The following is a 12,392-nucleotide window of genomic DNA, read 5'->3' as shown; positions in this document are numbered from 1 at the left end:
TTTTCTGTACCTGGGGTTAGTCATTTCCGGGGAGTATATATTTATTAGCTTTCAAATGCATATAGACACCTAGGGTCAAAACTGTAAAGAAAGTGCACATTATAGTGTTTACTGAATTAATCCCTGATTGCTAGCACACGGCCACGTGAACTCTGTATTGCACAACTCCAGGGGGTGCCACTCACCCCCAGTGGTTATGGAAGGCAGCCTGGGGTTGCACAGCATGGCGGCTCTAACTTGCTGCTAAGTAAAGCACAGTCTCTATTCGCTTTTCTCCTCAACGTGCTTTTACTCTTAGATGCTCAGGAATGCATATACCTGAACAAGTTCATTAGGTTAGTTTCACCAAATATTCATAATTACAAAGGACACAGTTTTCCTTCCTTAATGTCTTTTATTCACTAGGAAAATCATTTCCTTTAAAAATTATTAACCACATTTGACTCACACTATGCCATCTCTACCTGTAGATTAAATGTACAAATAACCTGTAGAAATGTTATCTATTTTCTGAGAAAAAATTACTTGATACGAGATATCTTGGCATAAGACTTGCTGATGCTGCATGTAATGAAAAGGACTTGTCAACAAGCTGCACAGCGATGTCTGATTGACATTAAATAATTAAACGCAACTTCTTAAAACTCCCTCGAGACAGAAGCCAAGGACTCTAGTTTCAACTCCCAGGTCCTTCACTTATTTTTTCTGTGAGTTAAAGTTATTTGAGATTAAGAAGTTCAGTCCTTGGGTGAGCCACGGTGGCTCAGCAGGCAGAGTTCTCGCCTGACATGCTAGAGACCCGTGTAAGGTTCCCACTGCCTGCCCATGTTTTAAAAAAAAAGTTCAGTCCTTAGTCGTAAATCGAGAATAATAATACTTTCACAGGGCTATTTGAGTAATAAATGACATTATGCCTATGAAAGGCAATATGGATGTGAACATATATTAATTTCCCTCTTATTTACATTTATTCACAACAGTAGTTTAAGTGAAATAACAAGTAATAATTAATTCTCTTTTTAGTCTGGTGGCTTAGAACACATATTTATTCTAGAAAACACAATCCTATACATTTTGCATGGTTTAACTGCTATGAGTTCAGAAACAAATTTGTATTTGAATTAATTTTTTCCTGACAACCGTACGTATTTCACTTGTGTGATATTTTATATTCTCAATCTCTTTTGTCAAACTTTTGAAATTAATCTTAATTTTATATTTCTGAAATATTGTTTTTAAAAATGCCAGTGTTTTATTTTTTGCCAGGTATTTTCCACCACTGGGCAACTACAGTCTTATACTCTAGGTTTAAGTCAATCTGGGTTAAATCACCTCTCATCTTATTCTATTTACAATTATAATAAATCCAAAAATTTCTATTATTAAGTGAATTAACAAGGAAAAAATACATTATTTTATGAGGTAAAGCATTGGAAAAATATTTTTAAATTAATGGCTGTTCTTTCTTATGACGTTACTTCTTGAACTGAAAGAACCCATAAAAACAAAGTTACACTACATTACACTAGCACTCTCACTGACCCTGACAGAGCTTTTACAACTTTTCCAGCACACTGAAATCACTGATATAAAAAGCCAAGCTTTCCTAAGCTTTTAAGGACCACATAAGCCTTTCTACCCATTTAGATATCATTTAGTGAATGATTTCTGCCCTGAATTAAAGGATCTCAGAGGATAAATCTTCATGTGACTCAAGGTTTTTTGCTTTGCTTATTATTTGTTTTGTTAGAGAAATTATAGGTTTACAGAAAAACCATGCAGAGAATACTGCGTTCCTATATAACCCTCCTCACATATGAAGCTTTCCCTATTATTAATACTCTGCATTAGTGGGATACCTTTGCTATAGTGAGTGAAACAATACGATTATGATCACACTGACTAAAAGGTTTTCACACTGGAAGAATACTATTTAATACATGGAAAGTATATAAAGTGAAATTTTGTCTTTGGGACCTTTAAACAGTCCTACAAATATGACTGCAAAATCCACGAATGTTCAGAGATGAAAGTACTTATTACTGCAGAGAAAGCTTCATTCAGCATATATTCAAATGTTCATATTCGAATTTGTTATCACAACCCAAAAAAGCTAAAACAACGTTTGTTATTATAACAAACAACAACTTGATTATCTGTCTTTTTTGGAAGTTTGCTTGTATTTACCTTGTATTACTTTTTTATTCTTTAAATTATTTATTTTCTAGTCATTAAAACTGAGATTCTCTCTTGAAGGCAGCTCACTTATAGAAAGCACGTACGCAAAGTGAAGTAGACGATGGCTATTTATATATGTGTGTGCACAGTTTAAATCTGCTTTTTAAACCTTGTTTAAAATGGCTTATATTATGGTTAATCTACTGCGTGTACTCTGCTTTTGACCCACCATCAATCAATTTGTGGATAATCATCTCTAATTACTAAGCAATCACTAATATATGGAAAAGTAACGAAGATAGTAAAATACCCTATATAATGTATAAATTTCCCATATGAAAAACTGGCAATCATTAATAGAGTATAAAATAGCTAGATCTTTCTCTTAACTTCAAAAATTAAAAAAAAAAAGTGTAGTGATAATAGCAGGTGCATCACATTAGACTAATCCCAGTTGTTTTTTTTTTCTTTTTAATTATCCTCAAAATTACCTGAATTGTTATCTTCCTAGTTTATTAATTAGCTTTATTGTAACATGAAGCTTTTTGACCTACTTCCCTATACATACTTTGAATTATCACATTAATCGGCTCTGTGGGCACAACCCAATTTTACAATGTCTACTGTAACTAACAAAGGATGAATAAAGAACTAGTACCCTTCCAGCTCTTCGCCTTACTGCACCCCTTCTAGAGAATTAACACACTTCCCTTGCCAGTTTTGTTTTAAAAAGTTAAATCATTTGTAAAAGTTTGAAAGACTAAGTTATTTTAAAATCAAATGAGTAAAAATAACTTTATGGCAAATGTTTCATTCAGCTGATTTAATAAGTCACAAAATAGAACATTAACACGCCACAGTTTAGTGATAAAAAGATCCATTTATTTTACACCATGGGCAAAGCAGACAAATTAATTTTAGTGATTACTTTTATTATCTATATGCTCATATCTTGATGTATAGTTCATAACAGAACTATAATGAAGTGCATTAATATAAGGTATTAATGACTATTTTTCATCTTATTTAGGATGTTTTGCATCTCTAGCAGAGTCATTTTATTCTGAATGTTGTTGATTTGCTCTTTTACTAAGCATTCAAACAGGAAAACTACCTACCAGGATGAATGGGGTATAACGCACTACAATTCCCATATCATGAAGGAAGAAATGGTTTGACAGGCAAGTCAGACCACGCGTGCATCCTACCTTGCTGCTTCTGGAAGCAGTAGCACCACTCGTTGTTAGAAATCAGGCTGTCCCCGTACGTGTCGCAGGAATTGAAGAATGCCTTGATGCACTGCTCGTTCTTGTCCAGGTAAATGCTCCCGAGCTCGGCCTGGTCCAGGAGCAGGTCGTAGTTTGTATCGAGTCTGTTAAACATCCAGCCAAGTGAGTCCTTACAAATCGGCAAAATACTGGTATCAAACCCTAAGGTGCAAAGGCAGAGAGTCGTCACTTAAATATCAGAGACGCAGCACGACAAAGCAGTCTCACTGGCCCTTAGAGCCGGCGCTGACTTCACACTCGGAGACGGACTTTAATCCATCCTAGGCAATTTGCTCTGAAGTAAAGCGCTGAGAGTGATATCTGCCTTACAGGGCAGTTCTGAGGATTAGGTAAGCCATATGAAAAGGAGCCAGTACTACTTAGTCAGTCCTTAAGTGGCAGTTACTATGAGGATTATTATACTATTTATTGACTATTATTACTATCGTTCACATTTCTTCTGAATAATAAGTTATGACCCATGCTGTATCTGATTCATGCAATTATAATGAAATAAGCATGGCATACTAATAAAGAAATAAAATTCATTCTTATTCAAGGAAATGAAAACGCCACTTTAACAAAAACATAATAAGCACACAACTTCAAGAACGTTCTTCATCTTTACGGAACTGTGGCAGACTGCGGTATTTCACATCCAAAGAAGAGCAATGAAGTTTAGGCAGCTGCTCTGTTTTCTGCCTCCTCCAAGACAAGTTTCACGATGACAAATACGCTGTCGTCCTGTGAGGCAGCGGGGCGTCGGCGGGGACGGGCACTGAGCTGACCCAGCGGGGTTTGTGTCCTGGCTACACCCCGCAGGGACACAGCCGGGGCCTCACACGGTTCGGCATCAGATGCCCTGCCGGTATTCTGAACTACATACCGTTAAATAATCACTTACTTTCGACAATACTTATTTCTCAGGTTCAAGCTAGCTCGTACGATTTTAGTTTCTTTGCTATTTTCTAGTCATTGAAAGTGAAAATAAAGTAATAACTTAGTTAACAGGCATGGAAGAGAGGAGGTATTTGGGAACTTTCTGAAAACCAAATATCAAAAGGATTTAATCTTCTACAGCAGGATTTGAAGAATAGTTTAACCACGTATAAGTGGAATTCTATCTCAGATGTAGTAGCTAATTTTTATTTGTTGTATGAGACCTATTTTGACAATTTTTGCTTGCTATACTTTGAGATGAAGAATAATTTCAAGTAAAGATATGGACATTTAGGATTAAAAATTAAGTAGGGTTAGATGCCAGGGGATGTTTGGACTTGAGAAATTAATACTTTCACCAGCTTTTTTGGAATTTTTAATCCATTTATTCAGAACCTATTTATTATTTTCTATGTATGCACCCCTGGAGTAAGCAATGGGGAAACAGAAGTAATGAGGCATTTGAGGCATTTTTATAAAAGTATAGAGAGGGAAATATACTGATTTTTCATTATTGCTTGCATTTTCTTTGCAAAATTGTTAGTAAAATCAAACAGGCTATTCCAATGAAACAAATAGACAAACAGCAAATGTGAATTGCATATCATTCCCCATTTACTTTCCTGATGTTGGTGTGGGCTCTTGGGATATGAGGTTGAAAAAAGCTGATAAGACCCCCTCTCTTGGAGCTCTTTTAGTGCGGCACACTCGGAGCTGCGAGGATCGTGGTTAGTGATTCCCGGGTGATTTGCATGGCGCCTTCACCCCAATCTCACGCCTGGAGCCATGGGGAAGCGCAACCGTTCCACTGACCTTTGCTTCCGTACTGAGAGTGAGGAGCTCAGCTTGTCTCTCCCAGGACTAGCTCTCAGGGCCCCGGGACAATCTTGGGAATGTGTCCCCAAGTCTAGAAGACGGGACGGAAGGTGGACATCCAATTTCCAGGCGGAAATCTGCTAAGCCTAACTTGTCTGCCAACTCTGGAGGTGGGAAAGCAGCTGTGGGGAGAGATCTTTGGAAGCACAGCCCTGTGGTGAGGAGGACAAGGTGGAGTGGGGTCCCTTGGAGACCTCAAGGTTGTCTCGATGACGGCAATTCAAGGAGATGAGAGAGGAGGCCGCAGGGTTTGTGGTGCAGAGGGACAGTTCAGGGGAAGCGGGTAGAAGCTAACTCTCGGGGTCCACCGGCCGGGGTACGCTGTCTGGAGATGAGGGTTGTAAAGCAGCTTGGGGATGCCCCGGTGTCAGATGCCAGCAAGCATACTCGGAATTGCATTTAAGTGCAATGAAGATGCATAGAGGTGTTAAAAAGCAGGGAGTGGCATGCTCTGATCTATGTTTTAAGCAGAAACCACATTTTGCCTTTTGGATTATACAGGTGCAAGTGGAAGCAGGGAGCACAGTAGAGGTCCCTGGAGGAGCCCAGGTGAAAGATTGCTGGTATCTTGCTTTAGTTGCTTGACCAAATGTCAGTCCTTAAAATAGAAGTTTAAAAGAAACGTTTCCTCCCAGCTTTTGCAACGTGCCATGTTCGCACCCTTGTCAGTATCAACGCACTCTTCCACGTATTTATAGTGTTCATTAACCTGGTGTGAAAGAGAGCTGTCCTCAGCCTTCGGATGATTTTGTTGATCTTTTTTTTTTTTTAATGCTATGCAGTGCGGGCCACATTTCACCCTTTTCCTTGTGAATATCCAGTTATCACAGCACATTTTGTTCAATGTGTGCATTGGTGCTTGTTTGTTTTTTGGGGCATATAGGCTGAGGATCGAACCAGTGCTGCTATAATATGAGGAGAGTTTACTCCACAGTCCAGATATCATCACAAAATACTTCTGAAAATATGAAATGTACAGATAGATAATCTTTAGACACAGAAGGAGGTGTTTAACTCTCACGTTAAAAATAAATGAAATTCTTATAGAGTAGCAGCCCAAAGAACGATAAAAGATAGAATCTGATGTAATAGTGTTTTAGAAAAAAATGTCGAACTATCTGACCTGCATTCAAGTCTTCTGCCACTGCCACACCTTGGTTAAGTTATTTGACATTTTCAGGCTTCAATGTCAACATCTGGGTAATGTAGGGATTTTTGAAAGTGATCACTGTTTGCTCAAGAAAAAAAATACAGTAAGTATGGTTTTGTTATTTGAGCAATTTCCTTATACACAAATACTGAGGTTCAGTGGTCTTCAGGATGATGAATAAATAAAACGACTTCGAGATCCTCAATGAAATGTACACTTTTCAAATAGGGTTTCGTGCATGCTAAAATATAAAATGAAATCTATTTGGAAAATGATGTTATTCCTTGTTTTGTCTTAAATTTGGGGACAACAGTTAATATTTGGTAAATTTGACAGTTCTAGGACAATGACATATAATCACCAATTTTATTTCATATGCGTCTGAAGTCATGTAATAATCAAACTATCTCTATAAACAGTAGAAGTAAACTGCATGTATGGCATCTGTGGCAATTTAAAGATGAAAGCAATGTTAGACTTATTTGGGAAATAAATTTCTGATTAATTGACAAAGTTTTCAGTCTTCTTATAATGCAAACTATGGTTGACCAGATTCCATGTCTCTTTGAAAGCTATTACTGAGTCAGTCTCTTTGTGAAACAGAAACCATACAATTAAGTAAATTTCCTGCCAAACTATACTTTAAAAATCAACTTGAGACTATGAATTTTCCAAGCTTTTCACTGAGAACAGCTCACAAAAGCTGTAGTTCAATGGATTTAATTTATCTGTCACTTGCAAGTTACTCTCAAGAATAAACTTTGACCAGATTCTCTTTCCAATCACCATTGCCAACAATTTGACTGATCTGAGGAGCAAATTTCCCCGACTTGACATTTACAGGCATGTGGATGCCCTTCCTTCTATTCTAAGACTCATACAGCTTAGTGACATTTCTCCCTTTTATTTATTTAGTAATGAGTACATTCATAACGCCTTCTCTTTTTTGAATAATATCAGTGTTTTCTAAACTTGAGGACGCATGACTAAATACTGCAAACTTCCCTCATGGTTATTTGTTAAAATAAACATGTATCACCTGTGTAACTAAATATGAAATATAAAAAAAAAAAACAGAAAAAATACTACACATAGCCATTTCTTAACTGTGACATGTTGAAATAATTTAATAGTAATGTTTCAACAGTATCATAAAAACAACTGCTTTTTATTGACTGGCATATGGTGTGAGAGCTGTTGAGTGTACAGAATCATTTGTTCCCACATTAGTTTTTTTATTTGCTCTTCACTTATACATTTTTACTTTCTATTTAACTATTACTTCTTGATGCTTTGAGACACGTATTACTCAAACATTCAAGCCTTTTATATATCCTTGCACTGGTACTGGGTAAAATTCAACTGGGGATAATGCTTATGCAGTAACAGACTAAATATATATTCTACGATAGGTCTCATGTAGATTCTTTGAGAAGTGTTAAATTTTCTGTTATCTGTTATTTTTTTCCTGCACTGAAGTCTTTTTCTAACCTGACTGTTGCTGTGTTCTGTTATGTGTGTGGGGATTGTTTCATTTTTTTACCAAGGTTCTAATAACTCATATTGTTATTTAAATGTCCTCCAAATGCCCTTCATGGTTATATTTGGAAATTAAGGTATGAATTTTGTTTAAAACATCAAATGTAACAAAAATAACAATATTCTATTCACCCTATGAGAAGGAACCTACTTGTTCATGATTCCAGAATTGCCACTGCTGGCCGCCCCCTCTATGTGGAACATCACAGCTCTTACAGACCAGGGGCTACCCAAACATTTGTTGCCTGATAGATTGGATAATTTCCCAGGGCTCAACAATGCACCCAAGCAATTTTATTATAATTGACCATCCACGTGGTATCTTTGTTCTACAATTATAATTGTAATTTGCAAAATACAAAATTAATTTAGCTAAATATGAAATATATAATTTCTACTAAATTATGCATTCAAATATTTTTAAAAATCACAATGCTAAAGTTTACAGCTAAATTTTATTATAGAGGGAGTTCTAGCATCTATCCATTAAAAGAAGCAGCCAGATGTCTCAATAATTAGAAGAAACAAAGTAAGCAATATCTGGATCTTCCATTTCATTACTTGGAATAAGAACAGGGATTTTCCTACATGTCTTAAAATTTTTGTTTTCAAAAGACTAAATTCTCTGCCACACTTAGGAGGTTCCTAATTGCATTAAAATGGGCATTGTTTTTAAGTCATCTGATAACAAATTCAATCTCCTTCTCAATGTGAAGACAGCATGATATAAACAGAGTGATGTGTTGGTAAGGAACTGGGATGAATTCATTTACCCTGGGGGTTAAGTAATTCTGTGATTTTCTCTGATGAGGAGATTCTTTGGTTTGTAGGAAAGGCAGAAATAAAACATCTTAATCTTAGACTGTTAATCCGATGATTTTGCATGTAGTTGTAATGTCTAAATGCTTTCCAACTTGAAAAAAGGAAAATTAATACAAGATCACTTTCAAAGAAAAATATCTACCATCTATCCATCTATCATCTATTTATCTATCCATCTGTCCATTTATCCATCCATCTATCTACCTAGTCTGCCATCTATCCATTTCTCTATAAAGATAACAAGGCTTTGTGCAGTGTTTCTGCTCTTTAATCAGTAGTGGAGATTAAAATAATGGAACAAAAAGTCTAGATGTGTGCACTCTAATAGATGCAACATATACTTATTGAAAGGCAGCCTCAGATAAGTATCTCCATGCAAGAATAACAAAAATAGGATGAGAGGGTAATTAATTCCTATTCCTGAAATTCCCTTCACATAACAAAACTATCTGTATTGATTTTCTATGGTCATTCCTTTGTTTGTCAGTGAATGGTCTAAAATACTGTACCCTGAACCAAGCAAATTATACTAAAGAAGACTGATTTTTAAATAAAAAGTATAAAAAAGTCTTAAAGTGTTAAAAATAGCGGTTATAGTCTATTTGATTCATCCAGTCATGAGTAGATGGATACGTGGGTTGCTTCCATCGGGCGGCAGTGGTGAATGATGGCGGGATGGACATCGGTGTGAAAACACCTGTTCCAGTTCATTACTTTCCAATCTTTCGGTATCGATGGAGTATCACTCAGCCATAAAAGGGAATGAAGCTCTGACACTTGCAACAACATGGATGAAACTTGAGGACATCATTGTTGAGTGAAAGAAGCCAAATATCGTATGACCGCGTGGATAGAAAATAATCTGAATGAGAAAACTCACAGGGTCAGAATCCAGACTGCAGTTTCCCGGGGGGCAGGGGGTGGGGCAGAAAATGAGGGGTTAATGCTTCAATTGTGCAAAGTTTCTGCATGGGTCGATCATCAATTTTTGGTAAAGAACGGTGGTGACGGTAGCACAACTTTGTGACTAAGTAACTAACACTACTGAATTATAGATGTGAATGCGGTTGAAAGGAAACTTTTAGGTTGTATAAATGATATTTGAGTAAAATTTTTTTAAAAACTGAACCATAGTACTGTACAAGAGCAAATCCTATTGTAAACAATGGACCGTATTTAATACTGCTGTTATAAAAATGTCCTTTCATGAATTGTAACAAACATTCCATACTACTGCAATATGGGAACTCTGTATTTTATGCATCATTTTTCTGTAAATCTGAAACATCTCTAATAAAAAAAATAATAATAATGGTGAACTTTCCAGGTTGCTTAATTTCATAAAAAAGCTGTAATGTTTTTGAGATTTTTTTTGTCAACTGAAATCATTCAACTATGAAGATTTTATACTATCCAACTTTCAAATAAATAAACACTTCTTCTTGGGTAATAGCTACACAATTATTTATGTAATTGCTGTGATGAAATTTGGTTGATTAAAAAGTCAGGCTAGTTTCCTATTGTGTTTGATAGTAAGAACTACTACAATAACAACCAGAAAATAATTCACCATACCGTTTTTTTTATTATTGTTAGAGAAGGTGTGAGTTTAGAGAATAATCATGGAAAAAACACAGGATTCCCATATGCCACCCTATTAATCACTTGCATTGATGTGGTACATTTGCTACAATTGAAAGCACATTTGTAATTGCAGTATCAACTATAATCCACGTTTAACTTGGAGTTCACTGCTTGTGTTGTGCAGTTCCATGGAGCTCAAAATAAGTATGCTAGTACCAAAAATACAACCAAACATTTCCCCTTTGAACTACAGTCAGACATAATTTCAGTGCTGTTAAATCTGTACACAATAATGTGCAATCATCACCACCCATTACCACAACATATCCATTGCTCCAAATAGAAACACTTACATTTGAAACCCTCCTAGTTCCCTAGTCTCACCCCATTCCCTGTAACCCACATTCTGGAATCAGACTCTAAGGGTTTGCTTATTCTAATTGTGTCAAGTCACTGAGATCATATAATATTTGTCCTTCTGTGTCTGACTTATTTCATCAAACATGATGCCTTCAAGATATATCCAAGTTATCAGGTTCCTTTGACAGCTGAATAAAACCCCACTGTACAGGTACACCACAGTTTGTTCATGCATTCATTGGATTGATGGGCACTTCAGTTGCTTCTGTCTTTTGGCAATCGTGAATAATGCCACTATGAACATCGGCGTGCAGATAATCTGTTCACGTCCCTGCTTTCAATTCTTTTGGGTATAAACACAGGCATATTCTTTCCAAGTCGTATGATTATTCTATACTTAGCTTCCTGAGGACTGCCAAGCAATCTTCTGTGACACCCACACAATTTCACATTCCTAAGAGCCATGAATGAATGCTCCTATTTCTCCACATCCTCTCCAACCCTAGCAAATTTCCATTATTTTTTTATAGTAGCCATTCCAGTGAGTGTGAAATGGTATCCTGTTGTGGTTTTCAGTTGTATTTCCCTGATGGCTAATAATGTCAAACATCTTTCCATGTGCTTTTTTTTGGCCATTTGTATATCTTCTTTGAAGAAATATCCATTCAAGTCTTTTGACCATTTTTTAAATTAGGTTATTTTGTTTTTCAGTGCTGAGTTGAAGGATGCCTTTATATATTATTATTAAGCCTTTATCTAATATATTGGTTTACAAATATTTTCTCCCATTGTCTGGTGAAAAAAAAATTTCACCATATCTTAAAATACTTCAGGCAGAATAAATAGACCCTTAACTAATATAAAACACTATATAGTGATACTAATTTGATAGCCATATTTGAGGCTAGCCCTGCCCCATTTCCTTATAGAGCTGTGTTCCACTTCCAGAGTCCACTGTCCTGTGAAATGAAGGGCAGCATCTTACCTTCCCAGTCTCAGCAAGTCTCGGCTTGTCTATTCCAACCCTGCCTGCTGTGAGCGTTGACCCTCTCAGAATATGCACGTGACACAGCAATTATGGGAAAGCAGCTCTAGGCTACATTATCACTCTTTTGAGACCGGGACAATGTCAAAAAATAATTTATGATTACATTTGTTAACTTATTCATTAAATAATTGTTATTAAAGCTCATTATGTGCTAGAGTCTACTCTAGCAGAAGGGGATTCCACTTTGGAAAATCCCAGCCTTGTAGACCTATATTTTATTAGGAAAAGATAGAAAATAAGCGAGTGACATTTTTATACCATGTACTGATGCTCTGAAGCAAAGCAGAGCTGTACGGGAGCCATACACACAGAATGAGCCACGCACATCTCTGGGTGCTGATTTTCTGGACAAAAATACACAAATGTGAAGCAAGTGTCTATACTATGAGGTATTATATTAATGAAAAAGTCCTGTAATGTGCCTAGAACCTAGAGAGCAGGCAGCAGGACCAGTGTAATTGGTATTAATATTTTTTAGCAAACTTACTTTTAAATGGAAAAAAGAAAATAAAGTTAGAGAACATATTGCCCATGTAGCCTTCAGCTTTAGTGCCATGAGTAACTATGCAGGTAATATAAAAATGCAAAAGAGGATATCGCTATATTGGGTCATGAGATTAGGATAAAG

The 12,392-nt window shown here is 36.3% G+C and overlaps 1 protein-coding gene across 1 annotated transcript in view; it reads right to left on the bottom strand.

Moving 5' to 3' along the window:
- Positions 1-12,392, bottom strand: part of SPOCK3 (SPARC (osteonectin), cwcv and kazal like domains proteoglycan 3) — a 398,330-nt gene that overhangs the window by 7,197 nt on the left and 378,741 nt on the right. The window contains exon 8 of the mRNA XM_077144397.1: positions 3,387-3,608. Within this exon, the coding sequence (XP_077000512.1) occupies positions 3,387-3,608 (222 nt within the window). The remainder of the gene's footprint in view (positions 1-3,386; positions 3,609-12,392) is intronic.

Source organism: Tamandua tetradactyla, chromosome 26 (genome assembly GCF_023851605.1).
Source record: "Tamandua tetradactyla isolate mTamTet1 chromosome 26, mTamTet1.pri, whole genome shotgun sequence".
NCBI lineage: Eukaryota > Metazoa > Chordata > Mammalia > Pilosa > Myrmecophagidae > Tamandua > Tamandua tetradactyla.
The sequence above is the reverse complement of the archived record's forward strand: the minus strand, read 5'-3'. Positions and strand labels throughout refer to the sequence as shown.